Genomic DNA, 20829 nt, shown 5'->3' on the forward strand with positions numbered 1-20829 from the left:
GAGTAAAGTTACTGAGCTCAGCTGAGTAACAGAGTAAAGTTACTGAGCTCATGTTGAGTAATAGAGTAAAGTTATTGAGCTCACGTTGAGTAACAGAGCAAAGTACTGAGCTCATGTTGAGTAACAGAGTAAAGTTACTGAGCTCACGTTGAGTAACAGAGTAAAGTTACTGAACTCATGTTGAGTAATAGAGTAAAGTTACTGAGCTCAGCTGAGTAACAGAGTAAAGTTACTGAGCTCAACTGAGTAACAGAGTAAAGTTACTGAGCTCAGCTGAGTAACAGAGTAAAGTTACTGAGCTCAGCTGAGTAACAGAGTAAAGTTACTGAGCTCAACTGAGTAACAGAGTAAAGTTTCTGAGCTCAACTGAGTAACAGAGTAAAGTTACTGAGCTCAGCTGAGTAACAGAGTAAAGTTACTGAGCTCATGTTCAGTAATAGAGTAAAGTTACTGAGCTCACGTTGAGTAACAGAGTAAAGTTACTGAGCTCATGTTGAGTAACAGAGTAAAGTTACTGAGCTCACGTTGAGTGACAGAGTAAAGTTACTGAGCTCATGTTGAGTAACAGAGTAAAGTTACTGAGCTCACGTTGAGTAACAGAGTAAAGTTACTGAGCTCATGTTGAGTAATAAAGTTACTGAGCTCATGGTGAGTAATAGAGTAAAATTACTGAGCTCACGTTGAGTAACAGAGTAAAGTTACTGATCTCATGTTGAGTAACAGAGTAAAGTTACTGAGCTCATTATGAGTAATAGAGTAAAGTTACTGAGGTCACGTTGAGTAACAGAGGTAAAGTTACTGAGCTCAACTGAGTAACAGAGTAAAGTTACTGAGCTCAGCTGAGTAACAGAGTAAAGTTACTGAGCTCAACTGAGTAACAGAGTAAAGTTACTGAGCTCAGCTGAGTAACAGAGTAAAGTTACTGAGCTCATGTTGAGTAATAGAGTAAAGTTACTGAGCTCATGTTGAGTAATAGAGTAAAGTTACTGAGCTCATGTTGAGTAATAGAGTAAAGTTACAGAGCTCACGTTGAGTAACAGAGTAAAGTTACTCAGCTCACGTTGAGTAATAGAGTAAAGTTACTGAGCTCACGTTGAGTAATAGAGTAAAATTACTGATCTCACGTTGAGTAACAGAGTAAAGTTACTGATCTCATGTTGAGTAATAGAGTAAAGTTACTGAACTCAGCTGAGTAACAGAGTAAAGTTACTGAGCTCATGTTGAGTAATAGAGTAAAATTACTGATCTCACGTTGAGTAACAGAGTAAAGTTACTGAGCTCACGTTGAGTAACAGAGTAAAGTTACTGAGCTCATGTTGAGTAACAGAGTAAAGTTACTGAGCTCATGTAAGGAACAGAGTAAAGTTACTTAGCTCATGTAAGGAACAGAGTAAAGTTACTGAACTGGAGTTGATTCAGGACTCATCCTTTTATTGCATCAAATAATTGAAAGTAAATTTTACTCAAATTACATTTCAAATTATGATCTTTTGTACTTTTACTCAAGTAAATTTTCAGACTTTTACTTTTACTCTGAGTAGGATTAAATCAAAATAAAGATACTTTTACTCAATTACAATTCTTTAGTACTTTCTCCAGCTCTGCTTCAGCCTCAGACCTCTGGTGGACCTGTTTTGATCCGGTTCTTGTCCCGGTTCTCGTCCCGGTTCCTCTGGCCCAGTGAATCCGGTCTGAGGGACTGCAGGGTTCAAAGGTCACCCAGGATGGGCTCCGGGTTCCTCTTCTTGTCTTCTGTCTCTCCGGGACTTCCACGTCTTATTTTGGATTCTTGGATCTGCTGTGATGTAATCTGTCAATGTGTTTCAATAAATAAATGAATCAATAAATAAAGAGCCGACCTGTGGGTCTGCAGGAACCCGGTCCCGGTCCCGGTCCCGGTCCCGTTCCCAGCTGAGTTTATTGTGAAAGGCAGGAGGCGGGCCCCGGGTCCGCGTTTCCGTTCCTCCGGTTCTTCTCCGGTTCTCCGCGCCTCAGTCTTCCAGGGCTCCTCCAAGACGCAGGACGCACGCGCTCCGCCGGCTCTCCGCGCGCCCCGCCGGCCATGGCCTCCGTCACGTGCCGGGTCCAGTTCCTGGAGGACTCGGACCCGTTCATCTGCACCAACTTCCCCGAGCCGCGCAGACCACCGACGGTCATCCTGGAGGAGAGCGTCCCGCTGAGCGAGCAGCTCGGCCGGATCCGCTCCCTGCTGGGGGCTCCGCTGAAGGTGGGTCAGCCCGGCGGCTACTAACCAATCCAGGCGCCAACGAGGCGCTAACCAGCTTCCTAACCAGGAGCTAACCAGGAGCTAACCAGCTTCCTAACCAGGCGCTAACCAAACCAGCTCCCGATCCCGGCTGGCTTCTTCCTTCTTCCCGGAAACTTTACACCGAGTGGGACTAAACGGAGGACTGTCTCCTCGTCTCTAGAACTCTTTGTAACCAGCTGTAACTAGCTGTAACCAGCTGTAACTAGCTGTAACCAGATGTAACTAGCTGTAACCAGCTGTAACTAGTGGGGCTGAGCTGGTTTCGGAGTGTTCTCGGCTCGTGCGCGTCCGGCGGGGACCATTGTTCTCACCCGCGTCATGACGCACCAGACTCCGTTCAGAAAACAGCTGATTGGACGCGCCGTCGCGGTGTGGAGCGCGTGGATGAGAAATGAAAGGGTTAAAAGGGAGAGCGGGCACACCTGTGCTGATCGTACCTGTGAAACGCGCAGCAATGCGCGTGTCACTCGGGCAGTGTCGCGTGTAACCGGCTGAGTGGGCCGTCCCGACCGCGCTCCTCCTCGTTAAAGTGACACATTTCCTGACGGAGGCTGGAGCTGCGTCCGCAGGTCACACCTGGCTGCTGGAATCTGCAGGGAGCGTCTCACCCTGTCCCCAGAGCCGAGGGGACAGGAGGGACAGGAGGGGACAGGGGACCGACCGGGGGACTGACTGCAGGACTCGGAGGTCTAGAAGCTGGAAGGAGGAAAGATTCTTCACAACATTAAAATACTGGAGCTAAAAGTGGAGCTGACCTTTAGACACACACTGATACACAATAATACACACTGACACACACATACTGACACACACACTGATACACACATACACACACTGACACACACACACACACACACACACACACTGACACACACTGACACACACACACTGACACACACACTGACACACACTGACACACACACTGACACACACTGACACACACACAGATACACACATACACACACTGATACACACATACACACACTGATACACACTGACACACACTGACACACACACTGATACACACACACTGACACACACACTGACACACACACTGACACACACACTGACACACACTGATACACACACACACACACACACACAGGCTCCGCCCCCTTCTCTCCTCTCTTCCCTCTGGAGTCACTGACTCTGCTTTTCCACTTTTTAAGCTGTTGCCGTGACGACGGGCTGACTGGCTGCTTCCTGTTGAGTCACGTGACGCTGGGAGTCCTGCTCTCCAACAGGAAGTGAACGCAGCTCCGCCTCAGGGTGCAGGGTTCGAACCCTCGCTGTTCTGCTGGGTCCTGGCTGTCCCTCTGACTGTTCCCAGCATGCCACAGGACACAAGCTCCTCCCCCTCCTGCAGACGGAGGAAGTGGGCGGGGCCTGCTACAAGAGATAACGCTGTCGGTTCATATCCACTCCTTCAGAGTTTCCTTCTGTCATGCTGCAGCTACAAGCTGCTCCTCTTCCTCTTCCTCCTCCTCCTCCTCCTCCTCCTCCTCCTCCTCTTCCTCTTCTTCCTCCTCCTCCTCCTCTTCCTCTTCTTCCTCCTCCTCCTCCTCTTCCTCTTCTTCCTCCTCCTCCTCTTCCTCCTCCTCCTCCTCGGGGAGGTTCTGAGCTCCTTCAGAGGAATGTGGTTCTGCAGGTTGGACCGTAGAGGAGAAAGACTCCTGCTGAGTCCAGACTCCGGCAGGAGGTGCAGGACTGGATCCGGGTCTGGATGGACTGTAGGTCAGACCCTGAACCTGGTTTTCTCTGACCTCTGGTTCTGTAACCATGGTAACCATGGAACATGTTCTGGATCACAGATCAGCCCAGGTTCGTCCCTGGGTCCAGCTCCAGAGACCAGGACCGGGGTCCGGTGGGTTCTCTTCACCATCAGCTGGTTTGTCAGGGAGAACTCAGTCCTGGTTCTGCTGGATCTCAGGGGGAACTCAGTCCTGGTTCTGCTGGATCTCAGGGGGAACTCAGTCCTGGTTCTGCTGGATCTCAGGGAGAACTCAGTCCTGGTTCTGCTGGATCTCAGGGGGAACTCAGTCCTGGTTCTGCTGGATCTCAGGGAGAACTCAGTCCTGGTTCTGCTGGATCTCAGGGAGAACTCAGTCCTGGTTCTGCTGGATCTCAGGGGGAACTCAGTCCTGGTTCTGCTGGATCTCAGGGAGAACTCAGTCCTGGTTCTGCTGGATCTCAGGGGGAACTCAGTCCTGGTTCTGCTGGATCTCAGGGAGAACTCAGTCCTGGTTCTGCTGGATCTCAGGGGGAACTCAGTCCTGGTTCTGCTGGATCTCAGGGGGAACTCAGTCCTGGTTCTGCTGGATCTCAGGGGGAACTCAGTCCTGGTTCTGCTGGATCTCAGGGGGAACTCAGTCCTGGTTCTGCTGGATCTCAGGGAGAACTCAGTCCTGGTTCTGCTGGATCTCAGGGGGAACTCAGTCCTGGTTCTGCTGGATCTCAGGGAGAACTCAGTCCTGGTTCTGCTGGATCTCAGGGGGAACTCAGTCCTGGTCTGGAACTGGTTTTATCGTCTGAGGAACGTTTGTACCTAGAACCCTGGAGTCCACAGTCCAGCTCCAGGTGATCCTGGTTCTGGCGGGTTCCTGCAGGGGCCACAGGAAGGTCATCAAGGTCACAGACCTGGAAACGACCCTGACCTGCTGACCCGCTGACCCGCTGACCCCACCCCTCATCAGACATTAGAGGTCAGAGGTCAGGAGCTCCTCTTAGGGGAGCAGTTCCAAACCTCTGGAGTTCCCTTTACTTCCTGTCTGCAGAACCGAACCAGCTGAGGGCGTTCTACACCAGAAGACCTCTGACCTTTGACCTTTAATCTGAACGGCTTACGTTTCACAGCATGTTTGTGTCGCGCTGGACAAAATGTCGATATCGATACACGCGGTATATTTTTATTCAGTCACGGCGATCTGAGTTTAAACTCGTCATCGTATCGGGCATCACGGCGCGGTTTCAGTCACTGCTGCTCACGGCGCCGCCGAAGCGCCGCGAGGGAGAGATCAGCGCTCGGCACGCCGCAGCTGGCCGTCCTCAGCTCAGGCTACAAGCTACAAGCTAGCTCCACCGCGGCGAGTTTGAGCTCCAAAGTGAGAAGTGGTGATGTAAACGCCACTGAACAAGCTTCCACCGGCTCATCTGTGGCCGCCAAATACATCGTCCACTGAACAGTCCAGTGACGTCAGCAGCATGTTGACAGATGTGGACTTTCAGTCTCAATAGTCTTTAAAACGTCAGAGACGCAGAGGAGCCTCCGTCCCGCCGCTGTGAGCTGGACCACAGGCTGCAAGCTCCTTTTCATCAACAGTGTCTGTCAAGCAGCAGAAGCAGTACTGACGGCGGCGCTGCGGGGTTCAGGGAGCGTCTGCAATTTAACGAAAAAAAAAAAAACAGTACAGTGATTCGCTGCAGTGTCACCATAATCACTACAACCTAAGTAATCTGTACTTAACCTGAGTAATTCTGAGCACTTTCATTTTTAAAATAAAAACTGTGTTGTAGTTTAAAAGTTAAAGCTGTTACTATTGAAAAGGTGAGTGTCTGGCAGTGATTTCGGCCTGTCCCAGGGATGTTTGTGTTTGTAGTTTCTCCCTCTCTTTTCTGTTCATTGCAGTAATTCTGAGCTCTTTGGTTTTCCTTCCTGGTTGAAGCAGCTTTGTTTGAATCTATAACAACAACATAACTGTATTTAAGTGTAAAGTTAAAGCTGTTTATACTGGAAAAGGTAGGTAGGCCTGGTTCTGCAGGGCCTGGTTCTGCAGGGCCTGGTTCTGCAGGGCCTGGTTCTGTAGGGGCCTGGTTCTGCAGGGCCTGGTTCTGCAGGGCCTGGTTCTGCAGGGCCTGGTTCTGCAGGGGCCTGGTTCTGCAGGGGCCTGGTTCTGCAGGGCCTGGTTCTGCAGGGCCTGGTTCTGCAGGGCCTGGTTCTGCAGGGCCTGGTTCTGCAGGGCCTGGTTCTGCAGGGCCTGGTTCTGCAGGGCCTGGTTCTGCAGGGCCTGGTTCTGCAGGGTTCTCTGTAGAACTCTCTCTGCAGAGCAGCAGAACGTCACCTTCAGGTTTGACTGGTTGTGTTTCAACAACAGGAGGGACGACAACTCCTGCAGTGTGTGTCTGTGTGTGTGTGTCAGTGTGTGTGTGTGTGTGTGTCAGTGTGTGGTGTGTGTGCTGCAGGTGACACCGTGGACCACAACATGTTAATATCCAGACTGCAGCTCCTGGTCTGGTCCGGAGGTCCTGGTCTGGTCCGGAGGTCCTGGTCTGGACCGGAGGTCCTGGTCTGGACCGGAGGTCCTGGTCTGGTCCGGAGGTCCTGGTCTGGTCCGGAGGTCTTGGTCTGGTCCGGAGGTCCTGGTCTGGTCCGGAGGTCCTGGTCTGGTCCGGAGGTCTTGGTCTGCAGTGGTTCAGGTCCGGCCTGAGGACAGAGCTCTGTGTTTGAATCGTCCTCTGGTCCTCTGTCTTCTGGGGTTCCTCAGGGCTCAGTCTTGGGGCCGCTGCTCTTCTCTCTACTGATCCCCACTGGGTCCACCCTGAGAAGACATGTCCACCCTGAGAAGACATGTCCACCCTGAGAAGACATGTCCATCAAGTCCTTTCACTGTTATGTGGACGACCGCCAGATCTACGTCCCATTAAAAAAGAAAGACGTCTTCTCATTAACTCCTCTACTGGAGGACGTTACAGCCTGGAGGACGTTACAGCCTGGAGGACGTTAGTCCGACAGTCAGTCCGTCCCCTCAGGATGTGGTCCAGAGTGAGACCTGTTCTCTGAGACCGTACTCCAGTACTCTATTACATCTGGGCTGGATTACTGCAGTGGACCGGTCCTCACTCGCTTGTCTCCAGGTGGTCCAACATGCTGCTGACTGGAGGACATGAGAGGGACACATCAGTCCGTCCTGGCCTCCTGCACTGGTGACCTCTGACCTTTAGAGTCCATTCGAAGGCTCTTTTATGTGTTTTTAAATCCCTGAATGGTCTGACCCCGCCCCCTCTCTGACCCCGCCCCCTCTGAGCTGCTCCACCACTCAGGTCAGAGGTCAGCTGGTCCTGGAGGTACCCGGGTCCAGACAGAGGCTCAGAGGGGACGGAGCTTTTCCCGTTGTGTCCCCCGACTGTTCTGACTGTTCTGACTGTGCGGCTGTTTTAAAGTGCTGTAGCAATACAGTGGAGTTGAGTTGTGTGTCGCTGTGTGTCACTGTGTGTCACTGTGTGTCACTGTGTGTCACTGTGAGTCATTGTGTTGCAGCTGGAGGACTGGTTGTGTGTCATGTTGTGTCATGTTGTGTCATGTTGTGTCATGTTGTGTCATGTTGTGTTGTCGTTGTGTTGCAGCTGGAGGACTGGTTGTGTGTCATGTTGTGTCATGTTGTGTCATGTTGTGTCATGTTGTGTTGTCGTTGTGTTGCAGCTGGAGGACTGCACCCTCCAGGTCTCTCCTCAGGGAAACTACCTGGACATAGAATCTTCACTGTCAGAACAGAGAGACGAGCTGGAGGCTTTTTACCAGGACATCAGGTAACACACACACACGCACACTCGCACACGCACACACACACGCACACGCACACGCACACACACACCCAAACACTGATACCCCTTTCCCGCTGCAGCTAGCAGGTCCACTTCAGCCCCCCCCCCCCCCCCCCGCCTGCAGACCCAGGTCTCGCCCCCTGCTGGTGAGCCGCGTCGCTGCGTTTTCCCGCGCTGATGGTGTCCCACGTTGATGACATCATCAGCACGACGGAGCACAACGGAAGTAAACAAAGCAGCGGAACACCGTCCCCGTTAGCTGAGGACGAGTCTCCTCTTCCTGGACCAGGAGAAGCTCTCTGGTCTCCTGTCCTGCCAGTGCTGGTCGTCTGGAAGGAAATCTCAACTAGCGCGCTAACGTAGCCACGCTAACGCAGCCGCCCTAGCGCAGCCGCCCTAGCGCAGCCGCCCTAGCGCAGCCGCCCTAGCGCAGCCGCGCTAACGCCGCCGCGCTAACGCCGCCGCGCTAACGCAGCCGCCCTAACGCAGCCGCCCTAACGCAGCCGCCCTAACGCAGCCGCCTTGGGCAGCCGCCCTAGCGCAGCCGCCCTAACGCAGCCGCCCTAGCGCAGCCGCCCTAGCGCAGCCGCCCTAACGCAGCCGCCCTAGCGCAGCCGCCCTAGCGCCGCCGCCCTAGCGCCGCCGCCCTAACGCAGCCGCCCTAACGCAGCCGCCCTAGCGCAGCCGCCCTAGCGCAGCCGCCCTAGCGCAGCCGCCCTAGCGCCGCCGCCCTAGCGCCGCCGCCCTAGCGTAGCCGCGCTGCGTCGGCGTCATCCTGTAAGTCCCGGGAGCAGCGACCCGGTAGACCCCGGTCAGGGTTGAAAGACCCGGGTCTGAGCTCTGATTAAACCCTTCACACTGCCACGAGGAGCCGGGTGTTAGCGGGTTTAAATGGGTTTTTTGGCCAGTGGGAAAGGTGTATGACACACACACACTCACTCACACACACACACACACACACACACACACACACACACACACACAGAGTGTATCTGGTTGTGTGTCAGTCTTCTTGTCCTCGTGTCTCTTCAGTAAAGGACGGAAGCCGATCCTGATCCTGAGGACCCAGCTGGGTGTCCGGGTCCAGGCCATCCTGGGTAAGCTCCTGATCCTGATCCTCCTCTCTCCCAGATAGTCCAGAACCGGTTTGGAGGACCAGAACCGGTCTGGAGGACCAGCTCTCCGAGTCTAACAGACTTTACAGGAGGTTCTGAAGACCGAAGGTTTAACGTTCTGGTTCTGGTCTAAAGTGACTCCAGGTTCCTCTCAGCCCTTTTCCGCCAAAGTGGTTCAAGCTCTAGTCCAGTGCCAAGGGCCCCAGAGCAGGGGGGGGCCCAGAGCTGAGCCCCAGAGCAGGGGGGCCCAGAGCAGGGGGGGGCCCAGAGCCGAGCTCCAGAGCAGGGGGGCCCAGAGCAGGGGGGGGCCCAGAGCAGGGGGGCCCAGAGCAGGGGGGGGCCCAGAGCCGAGCTCCAGAGCAGGGGGGCCCAGAGCCGAGCCCCAGAGCAGGGGGGCCCAGAGCAGGGGGGGGCCCAGAGCCGAGCCCCAGAGCAGGGGGGCCCAGAGCAGGGGGGGGCCCAGAGCCGAGCTCCAGAGCAGGGGGGCCCAGAGCAGGGGGGGGCCCAGAGCAGGGGGGCCCAGAGCAGGGGGGGGCCCAGAGCAGGGGGGCCCAGAGTGAGGCCCAGAGCAGGAACCAGAATGGGGGGTCCAGAGCAGGGGGGCCCAGAGCAGGGGGGCCCAGAGCGGGGCCCAGAGCGGGAACCAGAATGGGAGGTCCAGAGCGGGGCCCGATGTCAGTCTTCAGTGTCCCTGTCTCACCGGTCTGAGTTCAGCCTGGCGGACTTTGTTGTCTTCGCTGGACAATGTCTTCACGACGAGTCCAATGGGCCCGGCGGTGTCCCGGCAGGACCACGTGTCCCTCCTGGACGCTGGGCTGGTCGTCGGTCCTTGTCCTCCAGAGTCCAACCCGGCGGGCCCGCTCGTCCAGGTAGCCGTCCACTCTGGACTCCCGGTGCTGGACTCGGTCCAGTGAAGCCTGGACCTGGTCAGAGAGCAGCTGGTCGGATGGACCACCAGCTGTGAAGACCATGAAGACATGGAGTCCAACGCTCAACGTGCCGTCCTCCAGTGCAGCGAGGGACAGTGTCCCGCGGTCCACAGGCGTCCAGTCCGACAGGGGTACCAGGTGGACTGAGGGGAGTCTTCAGGTGGAGGCGGCGCCATCTTTAGGGAACACAGGTGTAGAGGACTCTGGACACCCGCCGTGCGTGTCCTGCTGTCCACACCTCCAGACCGGACGGCTCCTGTGAAGCCACGGCCTCGGTGGACGACGTCCTCGTTACGTCTCGCTGTGGGAGTCGTGACGGATGGGTTCTTGGCAGGATTACAGGAAGCCTCTCGTCCCCCGGTGAGGCGTCCTCCCGTAACGGTCTCATTGGACACGGCAGCTAATCACACGGCCGTGCGTCCGTGAGGACACTGGTCTTCGTTGTGGGGGACATGGCTGGAGGTGAGACATCAGAGAAGATGCAGAGTTCTGCGTTGAGACGAGGTCAGAGGGACAGACACGTCCCTTCTGGTGATGTCGGCTTTGTCCTGTGAGAAGACATTCTGTCCATGTCTTGGTGTGAGGGGACAGGACCGTCCGTCGGTCCTCTTACCAGAGCTTTCCCCTCGAAGCCCAGTGGGTCTGAGAGGCTCTGAAGTCTTGAGGAGACGTCTCTTGTGGGGACATCTTCTCTCCGTGGGACACTTGGAAACGGAACCCCTCGTTTTATCCGTCCCGGTGTCCACTGGACGGGGACAGGATCTGCTCCAGCTGATGTCTTAATCCGTCCCAGAATCCTCGGGAGCAGACGCTTTCCTGACTGCGCTGCTGTCCAGAGTTGGACGGAGGGACAGGCGTCGTCCCGGCTGTTTGGGAGATGGTGTCCGGGTCTGCGGGACGGCGGTGCTGCCCAGCTGTTTGTGTCGTCTGTCCAGACGTCTCTGTCCATGGTGTCCAGGAAGCTACTGTCCCACCACCTGCGGTTCTGTCAGAGACTGTAGGTCCAGGTGTCCCAGGGTCCTGGTCTTGGACAGTGTGTGTTCGGTGGGTGTTTTTTGTCTCAGTGTCTCTTTCTCGTGGATTTCATCAGGACGGGGTCCACGTGGACGTCCGTCCATCAGGCAGTGAACTCGGTCCAGACAGACGTGTCCGAGGACCCACCCCAGATCCAGACGTTGGACATCAGGGTCTCTGTGGTCTCCCTGGTACTGGTCCCTCACTTTGTCCAGTGTCTTCCCAGCAGGACCGGGATCTCACCTGCTCCGGGTCTCCGGTGCAGGTCAGATACTCCAGGCTGCTGGACCAGGGTTCTGGACCAGGGTTCTGGACCAGGGTGTCTCGGGCAGGCTGGACCCTCACCTCTCCTTGGAGGAACGTTCTGCGTTCTGGGCTCGGTGCAGAGTGCGGGACTTTCTGAGTGCGTGAGGGGACTCGTCCCGGGGACGCTGTCCATCTGGTCCTCTGGGTCTTTTGTCCACAGAGGGCAGAGGAGCTGCCCGAGTCTCAGAAACTCTTCAGTCCTGCAGGGACTCTGCTCCGGGGTTTTGTCTCTGCTCTGCCGGTCCGGATTGGACACAAGGCCAGGGTGGGACCGGGTCTGCTGGGGGACGCGGTTCTGGTCTGGAACGAGTCTGCAGGGGGACGCGGTTCTGCTCTTTGTCCTCTGAACCCTGGGAGATTCACTTTCCTTGCAGACTGAAGGGGGGCGTCTCCAGTCTGGGATCCAGTCCTCAGTAAGACTCCAGATGTGCTGAGCGCCGAGGCCCCCTGCTGGCCAGAGGCAGAACCACGCCGGTCCAGAGCGGAGCTCCGCCCAAACAACACCGCTACAGACGAGCCGGAGGGACAACGGTGGACGAACGCCACGGCGTCCGGGTGTAGCTCTGACCGGAGAGGACAACCCGTCCGTCACTGGAACCAGTCCCACCAGGAACCGGTCCCACCAGGAACTGAAGCCTCGGGCCCGGGTTGACGTGGACCCAGTCGTCTCTGAAGGCGTCCAACGCGAGAGGACAGCAGCAGGGCGGGGACGGAGCCACAAACAGACAAACTAAATCTCCAGAAAGATCTGGGACCAGAACCGGGACCAGAACCGGGACCAGGACCGGCAGGACCAGCAGAGCCGGCGGAACCCATGTTTAGAGGGTCTGAGCTCAGTCCTGGAGGACGGACCGGCAGGCCTGTGACCTGAGCCACAGTCCTGCTGGACGCCGTCCTCCTGTCCAGCAGCCGTCCCCTGTCCCCTCACTGGACCTTCACGGGGAGTTAAACCTGACAGCAGAGAGACAGTCGCTGGGTTTCACTATTTGAGACGGACCTGGCAGAGACGGTGTCCATGCCAATCGTCCCGAGACTACCAGTGTCCTCCAGCCATCCACACGCCGTCCTGCAGCCTCCAGCCGTCCACACGCCGTCCTGCAGCCTCCAGCAGCGTCCTCCAGCCGTCCACACGCCGTCCTGCAGCCTCCAGCCATCCACACGCCGTCCTGCAGCCTCCAGCAGCGTCCTCCAGCTGTCCTCCAGCAGCGTCCTCCAGCCGTCCACACGCCGTCCTGCAGCCTCCAGCCGTCCTCCAGCCTCCGTCCTCTGCCACACCGTCTATAAAGACGCCAGGAGCGTCTATAAAGACGAGAATACCATCCGCAGCTCATTGGTGGTTTCCATGCTGACCAGCTGGCCCACATGTAAACAGCCAGGCTAATGCTAATGCTAATGCTAACCCGACACTGACCGGACTTCCAAACTGGATTCGTCTCCGGAACCGGCAGCCGAGAAGAGACGGAACCAACAGCTCCTGTGTCATCGTGGTGGTGCGGGCTGCCGTCGCCATGGCGATAGCTGCAGTAACCGGGGACGTCCCACGTGGTTCTGGACTGGCTCCTGTTCCTCTGGAAAAGGAACCCGTTGTTATGGTGGCACCCCTGAGGCTCTAGAACCAGAACCAAACCAGTTTGGAGGAAAGGAGACAGTCTGGACACAAACGTTCTGGAAGCTGAGCGTAAGAACGTTCTCTACGGAGGAACCGAGGGCCGGACAAAATTTGGATATCAATACATACGGCGGTATATTTTATTCAGTAGTGATCTGAGTTTCAAACACGTTTTCGATACAGTGCGTTACAGTCTGCGTTTCACAGTCACTGCTGTTCACGGCGCCGCCGATTCAAGCCGAGCAGAAAGCGCCAAGAGCGATCGGCGCTCGGCGGCCACAGCTGGCCGTCCTCGGTCTGGCTGCCAGCCAGCTCCACAACGAGAAGCGACGTAAACGCCACTGAACAAGCTTCCACGGGCTCATACGTGGCCGGGAAATAATAAATTGTGCACACAAAATGCTAATTTGTGGAGCTGGAGGGTTCTGCAGGACCTACCAGAGTCCTGGGAGCTGGAGGGTTCTGCAGGATCTACCAGAGTCCTGGGAGCTGGAGGGTTCTGCAGGATCTACCAGAGTCCTGGGAGCTGGAGGGTTCTGCAGGGTCTACCAGAGTCCTGGGAGCTGGAGGGTTCTGCAGGATCTACCAGAGTCCTGGGAGCTGGAGGGTTCTGCAGGACCTACCAGAGTCCTGGGAGCTGGAGGGTTCTGCAGGACCTACCAGAGTCCTGGGAGCTGGAGGGTTCTGCAGGATCTACCAGAGTCCTGGGAGCTGGAGGGTTCTGCAGGACCTACCAGAGTCCTGGGAGCTGGAGGGTTCTGCAGGACCTACCAGAGTCCTGGGAGCTGGAGGGTTCTGCAGGATCTACCAGAGTCCTGGGAGCTGGAGGGTTCTGCAGGAGCCTACCAGAGTCCTGGGAGCTGGAGGGTTCTGCAGGACCTACCAGAGTCCTGGGAGCTGGAGGGTTCTGCAGGACCTACCAGAGTCCTGGAGCTGGAGGGTTCTGCAGGATCTACCAGAGTCCTGGGAGCTGGAGGGTTCTGCAGGATCTACCAGAGTCCTGGGAGCTGGAGGGTTCTGCAGGATCTACCAGAGTCCTGGGAGCTGGAGGGTTCTGCAGGATCTACCAGAGTCCTGGGAGCTGGAGGGTTCTGCAGGATCTACCAGAGTCCTGGGAGCTGGAGGGTTCTGCAGGATCTACCAGAGTCCTGGGAGCTGGAGGGTTCTGCAGGATCTACCAGAGTCCTGGGAGCTGGAGGGTTCTGCAGGATCTACCAGAGTCCTGGGAGCTGGAGGGTTCTGCAGGATCTACCAGAGTCCTGGGAGCTGGAGGGTTCTGCAGGATCTACCAGAGTCCTGGGAGCTGGAGGGTTCTGCAGGATCTACCAGAGTCCTGGGAGCTGGAGGGTTCTGCAGGATCTACCAGAGTCCTGGGAGCTGGAGGGTTCTGCAGGATCTACCAGAGTCCTGGGAGCTGGAGGGTTCTGCAGGATCTACCAGAGTCCTGGGAGCTGGAGGGTTCTGCAGGATCTACCAGAGTCCTGGGAGCTGGAGGGTTCTGCAGGATCTACCAGAGTCCTGGGAGCTGGAGGGTTCTGCAGGATCTACCAGAGTCCTGGGAGCTGGAGGGTTCTGCAGGATCTACCAGAGTCCTGGGAGCTGGAGGGTTCTGCAGGATCTACCAGAGTCCTGGGAGCTGGAGGGTTCTGCAGGATCTACCAGAGTCCTGGGAGCTGGAGGTTCTGCAGGATCTACCAGAGTCCTGGGAGCTGGAGGGTTCTGCAGGATCTACCAGAGTCCTGGGAGCTGGAGGGTTCTGCAGGATCTACCAGAGTCCTGGGAGCTGGAGGGTTCTGCAGGATCTACCAGAGTCCTGGGAGCTGGAGGGTTCTGCAGGATCTACCAGAGTCCTGGGAGCTGGAGGGTTCTGCAGGATCTACCAGAGTCCTGGGAGCTGGAGGGTTCTGCAGGATCTACCAGAGTCCTGGGAGCTGGAGGGTTCTGCAGGACCTACCAGAGTCCTGGGAGCTGGAGGGTTCTGCAGGACCTACCAGAGTCCTGGGAGCTGGAGGGTTCTGCAGGACCTACCAGAGTCCTGGGAGCTGGAGGGTTCTGCAGGACCTACCAGAGTCCTGGGAGCTGGAGGGTTCTGCAGGACCTACCAGAGTCCTGGGAGCTGGAGGGTTCTGCAGGACCTACCAGAGTCCTGGGAGCTGGAGGGTTCTGCAGGACCTACCAGAGTCCTGGGAGCTGGAGGGTTCTGCAGGACCTACCAGAGTCCTGGGAGCTGGAGGGTTCTGCAGGACCTACCAGAGTCCTGGGAGCTGGAGGGTTCTGCAGGACCTACCAGAGTCCTGGGAGCTGGAGGGTTCTGCAGGACCTACCAGAGTCCTGGGAGCTGGAGGGTTCTGCAGGACCTACCAGAGTCCTGGGAGCTGGAGGGTTCTGCAGGACCTACCAGAGTCCTGGGAGCTGGAGGGTTCTGCAGGACCTACCAGAGTCCTGGGAGCTGGAGGGTTCTGCAGGACCTACCAGAGTCCTGGGAGCTGGAGGGTTCTGCAGGACCTACCAGAGTCCTGGGAGCTGGAGGGTTCTGCAGGACCTACCAGAGTCCTGGGAGCTGGAGGGTTCTGCAGGACCTACCAGAGTCCTGGGAGCTGGAGGGTTCTGCAGGACCTACCAGAGTCCTGGGAGCTGGAGGGTTCTGCAGGGTCTACCAGAGTCCTGGGAGCTGGAGGGTTCTGCAGGACCTACCAGAGTCCTGGGAGCTGGAGGGTTCTGCAGGACCTACCAGAGTCCTGGGAGCTGGAGGGTTCTGCAGGACCTACCAGAGTCCTGGAGCTGGAGGGTTCTGCAGGACCTACCAGAGTCCTGGGAGCTGGAGGGTTCTGCAGGACCTACCAGAGTCCTGGGAGCTGGAGGGTTCTGCAGGACCTACCAGAGTCCTGGGAGCTGGAGGGTTCTGCAGGACCTACCAGAGTCCTGGAGCTGGAGGGTTCTGCAGGATCTACCAGAGTCCTGGGAGCTGGAGGGTTCTGCAGGATCTACCAGAGTCCTGGGAGCTGGAGGGTTCTGCAGGGTCTACCAGAGTCCTGGGAGCTGGAGGGTTCTGCAGGGTCTTGGTGGTTCGAGCACTGTGGTGTTCTACAGAGACCTCAGATGTTGTTTCTCCAGGATCCTGGTTCTGCGGTTCTGCCACTGGAGAACAAAACTCTGTAGGCCGGTTTCTATTGATACCCTCTCACTCTTCTCACTCTTCTCGTCCTCTCAGCCCTCTCACTCCTCATGGACTAGGGTTCTTCTGGTCTCAGTTCTGACCGTCGTGTGTGTGTGTGTGTGTGTGTGTATCTCAGTCGTGTGTTGGGTGTGTGTTGTGTGTGTATCTCAAGATGTTTGTGTGTGTTGTGTGTGTATCTCAGTTTTTTGTATCTCAGTCGTGTGTGTCTCTCAGTTGTGTGTTGTGTATATCTCAGATGTGTGTGTATCTCAATCAATCAATCAATCAATTTATTTTTGTATAGCCCAGTATCACAACAACAGTTGCCTCAGAGGGCTTCAAGATGTTACATTGGTCGGTAAAAGTAAAAACAGTGAATAAGCATAATGGTAATATGTCAATATTTACAGTAACGAGACAGAACGAAGCAACCACCGCCTTAGACCCTCACATCCGGCAAGAACAAACTCCAGAAACCCAGTGGGAAAAGAAGAGATCTTGGGGAGAACCACAGTATGGAGGGATCCCTCTCCCAGGGACGGACAGCTTTGGCAACAGCTAGCATGAGACAATAAGAAGTAAAGCCTAGGACAATGTTGAGGACAGTTCGTTGGACGGTCCAGCACAAGAACCACGGATCCCAGCAGTAGAACCGAAGCCAGTCCGCGGGCAGGACCGACAGGGGTGTCCTCCCGGTCCGGACGGAGCTTGTTCGTAGGCCCTCGTAATAGTGGAGTCAGCAACTGAAACTGGAGAAGACTCCCCCTCGAAGGGGGGGACAGCAGGGGAAAAGCAATGAAGGGACTAAAGGGAAGAACATTCAGACATTAGAGGACAGGGCTCAGTGCACCGTACTTCCCACAGCATTCTAGCTCCTGGGGCAGCTTTGTGGATACTTAACTGTTTAAACTAGTATTTAGTTAGTATAGTTTAGTTTAGTTTAATTTAGTTTGGTTTAGTTTAATTTAATTTAGTTTAGTTTAGTTTAGTTTAGTTTGGTTTGGTTTAGTTTGGTTTGGTTTAGTTTGGTTTACTGTAGTTTGGTTTACTTTAGTTTGGTTTGTTTTAGTTTAGTTTAGTTTAGTTTGGTTTACTTTAGTTTGGTTTGTTTTAGTTTAGTTTAGTTTAGTTTAGAATCCCTAGCTGACCTGATCATAGGCTGCATCGAAGAGAAACGTCTTGAGCCTCACCTTAAATGTGGAGACTGTGTCTGCCTCTTTGACACCACTTGGAAGCTGGTTCCATAAAAACGGTGCCTGATAGCTAAAGGCTCTTCCACCTAGTGTCCATTTAGAGACTCTAGGAGTCACCAGTAACCCTGCATTTTGAGAGCGAAGTGCTCTGATTGGTTGATAAGGCGTTAAAGCATCTTGGAGATAGGTCGGAGCCATCCCATTTAGGATTTTGTAAGTGAGGAGAAGGATTTTAAATCTAACTCTAAACTCGACTGGAAGCCAGTGAAGAGATTTTAGAACGGGAGTAATGTGTTCACGTCTTCTAGTTCCAGTTAATAATCTGGCGGCTGCATTTTGAACCAACTGAAAGTTTTTTAATACACTTTTTGGGCAGGCTGCGAGAAGGGAGTTGCAGTAGTCCAGTCTAATAGAAACAAATGCATGGATGAGTTTTTCTGCATCACTTCTAGGTAGAATGTTTCTTATTTTAGCTATGTTGCGCAAGTGGAAATATGCTGTTTTACAAGCCAGGTTGATGTGTGCTTTAAATGAGATATCCTGATCAAATAAGACCCCGAGGTTCCTGACAGTAGAGGAGGAGGATACACTGACGTTATCTAAGGTGATAATCTGTTCAGATAGACACTCTCTCAGTTTATGGGGGCCTAGTATAATGACCTCTGTTTTTCCAGGATTCAGACGGAGATAGTTCGTAGTCATCCAGGATTTAATTTCTCTGATACAGTCACTGAGTCTGTCTATTTGATTAGTTTGATCAGGTTTCATAGATAAATACAGTTGTGTGTCATCTGCATAGCAATGAAAATTGATATCGTGACTTCTAATTATGTTCCCTAAAGGAAGCATATATAACAGAAATACACACACAGTGGTGTGTGTTTGTTGTGTGTGTGTGTGTATCTCAGTGGTGTCTGTGTGTGTGTATCTCAGTTGTGTGTGTGTGTGTCTATCTCAGTTGTGTGTGTATCTCAGTTGTGTGTGTCTGTCTCAGTGGTGTGCGTGTGTTGTGTGTGTGTGTATCTCAGTGGTGTGTGTTTTGTGTGTGTGTATTTCACTGGTGTGTGTGTGTCTCTCAGTGGTGTGTGTGTGTGTGTGTGTGTGTGTGTGTGTGTCTCAGTGGTGTGAGTGGTGTGTGTGTGTGTGTGTGTGTATCTCAGTGGTGTGTGTTTGTGTGTGTGTGCATCTTAGTGGTGTGTGTTTGTGCGTGTGTGTGTATCTTAGTGGTGTGTGTTTGTGTGTGTGTATTTCACTGGTGTGTGTGTGTCTCTCAGTGGTGTGTGTGTGTGTGTGTGTGTGTGTGTGCAAAAACATTTCTTTAGGGTTAGGCTTTGTTGTGGTGTGGGTTAGGGTTAGGGTAAGGGTCAGGGTTAGGGGCTAGACATGAATGGGAGTCAATGGAAGGTCCCCACAAGGATAGAAATACGAGACTGTGTGTGTGTGTGTGTGTGTGTGTGTGTGTGTGTGTGCGCTTCCTGTTTGTGTGGGGATGTAAACCACACTCAGATGCGGTTCTGGAACGTCCCGACTGTCCCTGAACGCCTCCCAGTCTTCCGACAGGAAATACCAGGAAGTCTTTATCTGATGGGGGGGGGGGGGTTCTGGGTCCCGGTAGGACCAGTCCTGGTCCTCACTTCCTGTTTCCTGTGGCGTGTCACTTCCTGTCCAGCCTCTGTCTCCGTCCCTGTGTCCAGATGTTCTGAGTGGTGTCTCTCTTCGTGTCCGAGCTGAGACAGTCCTCTGTGGACGGGCTCCGTCAGGGTGCTGGTTCTGGTCCGGAGATGACCCGGGTCCTCATGGACCTCTGTTCCCTCCTGGGGACACTGCCATACCAGTGGCCATCCACAGTGCTCATTGTCCTCATGGACGGTCAGAACCCTTGTGGACTGCTGGTCATTGTCCCTCCGGTGGAACTCGTGTCCCGTCTTGTCCCTCCGCTGGACCTCGTGTCCTGTCTTGTCCCTCCGCTGGACCTTGTGTCCCGTCTTGTCCCTCCGCTGGACTCGTGTCCCGTCTTGTCCCTGACTGTTGACTGTCCTGTGGACTGGACCCGGAGGACGGCGAGGAGGACACGGTCCTGCTGTCCAGCTGGTTGTCCTTCCTGGTGCAGCTGGACGCTCTGCTGTCCTCTGCTGGTGGACGTGGACATCCGGGACTTCTGGAGAGTTTGTCCATCATTGAACACATGTCCTCAGTTTGGGTCTCTTCTGTTGATTTAGAAGGTTGAAGTGTCCTCTGTCTCACTGTGTCCTCTGTCTCACTGTGTCCCTCTGTCCTCACTGTGTCCGCTGTCTCACTGTGTCTCCTGTCTCACCGTGTCCTCTGTCTTGTCCTTGTCTTTCAGAGCGGCTCTACACCTCTCAGGGTCCGGAGCTGAGACGCTGCCTGTTCTCCCTCAACAGCTGTTCCAGGTGTGTGTGACCAGGACCAGTCCCGGGAGACCGGACCAGTCCAGGGAGACCGGGACCAGTCCAGGGAGACCTGGACCAGTCCGGGAGACCGGGACCAGTCCAGGGAGACTCAAAGGAGACCTATACTTTCTCCACACCTGCATTAAATAGAATATTCAGTCAGCTGGCGTCCCTGGACCAGGACCTCAGAAACCTGGAACCAGAGGACAGCTGTGGACGGGCTGGCGTCTCTGGACCAGGACCTCAGTCTCTTTGTCTCTGCAGGATGATAAAGACCTGGTCCCGGAGTTCGTGGCATCTGAAGGTTTGACGTGTTTCATTAAAGTCGGAGCCGAAGCAGACCACAACTACCAGAACTACATCCTGAGAGGTGAGACCCCCAGACCCCCCCTGAGAGACCCCCCAGACCCCCCCAGACTACCAGAACTACATCCTGAGAGGTGAGACCCCAAGACCCCCCTGAGAGACCCCCAGACCCCCCCAGACTACCAGAACTACATCTGAGAGGTGAGACCCCCAGACCCCCCCTGAGAGACCCCCCAGACCCCCCCAGACTACCAGAACTACATCCTGAGAGGTGAGACCCCCAGACCCCCCTGAGAGAACCCCCAGACCCCCCGGACTACCAGAACTACATCCTGAGAGGTGAGACCCCCAGACCCCCCCTGAGAGACCCCCCCAGACTACCAGAACTACATCCTGAGAGGTGAGACCCCCAGGCCCCCCCTGAGAGACCCCCCAGACCCCCCCAACTACCAGAACTACATCCTGAGAGGTGAGACCCCCAGACCCCCCCTGAGAGACCCCCAGACCCCCCAGACTACCAGAACTACATCCTGAGAGGTGAGACCCCCCAGACCCCCTGAGAGACCCCCCAGACCCCCCCAGACTACCAGAACTACATCCTGAGAGGTGAGACCCCCCCAGACCCCCCCGAGAGACCCCCCAGAACCCCCAGACTACCAGAACTACAGCCTGAGAGGTGAGACCCCCCAGACCCCCCGAGAGACCCCCCAGAAACCCCCAGACTACCAGAACTACATCCTGAGAGGTGAGACCCCCCAGACCCCCCCTGAGAGACCCCCCAGAACCCCCAGACTACCAGAACATCTGAGAGGTGAGACCCCCCAGGACCCCCCCGAGAGACCCCCCAGAACCCCCAGACTACTAGAACTACATCCTGAGAGGTGAGACCCCCCAGACCCCCCGTAGAGACCCCCAGAACCCCAGACTACAGAACTACATCCTGAGAGGTCCAGACCCCCCCCAGACCCCCCAGGACCCCCCC

General features: G+C 55.4%; 1 protein-coding gene across 1 annotated transcript; it reads left to right on the forward strand.

Annotated features, from left to right (window-relative positions):
• Positions 1–1971: 1971 nt before the first annotated feature.
• LOC115389388 (FH1/FH2 domain-containing protein 1-like) lies at positions 1972–19908 on the forward strand. Its single transcript, XM_030092852.1, has 5 exons — positions 1972–2227; positions 7686–7792; positions 8840–8904; positions 19475–19541; positions 19806–19908. The coding sequence occupies exons 1-5, from the start codon at positions 2063–2065 to the stop codon at positions 19849–19851; spliced, it is 450 nt and encodes a 149-aa protein (XP_029948712.1). The 5' UTR covers positions 1972–2062; the 3' UTR covers positions 19852–19908.
• The last annotated feature ends 921 nt before the right edge of the window (positions 19909–20829 follow it).

The sequence above is a fragment of the Salarias fasciatus genome, chromosome 1 (assembly GCF_902148845.1).
Source record: "Salarias fasciatus chromosome 1, fSalaFa1.1, whole genome shotgun sequence".
NCBI classification, from domain to species: domain Eukaryota; kingdom Metazoa; phylum Chordata; class Actinopteri; order Blenniiformes; family Blenniidae; genus Salarias; species Salarias fasciatus.

What these genes read in the sequence shown, in the direction of transcription:
- LOC115389388 (XM_030092852.1), top strand. Translation starts at nt 2,063, where the DNA reads ATGGCCTCCGTCACGTGCCGGGTCCAGTTCCTGGAGGACTCGGACCCG. An exon ending in GCTTTTTACCAGGACATCAG is followed by an intron (nt 7,793 to 8,839) that starts GTAACACACACA and finishes GTGTCTCTTCAG; the next exon opens with TAAAGGACGGAAGCCGATCC. An exon ending in CCGGGTCCAGGCCATCCTGG is followed by an intron (nt 8,905 to 19,474) that starts GTAAGCTCCTGA and finishes CTTGTCTTTCAG; the next exon opens with AGCGGCTCTACACCTCTCAG.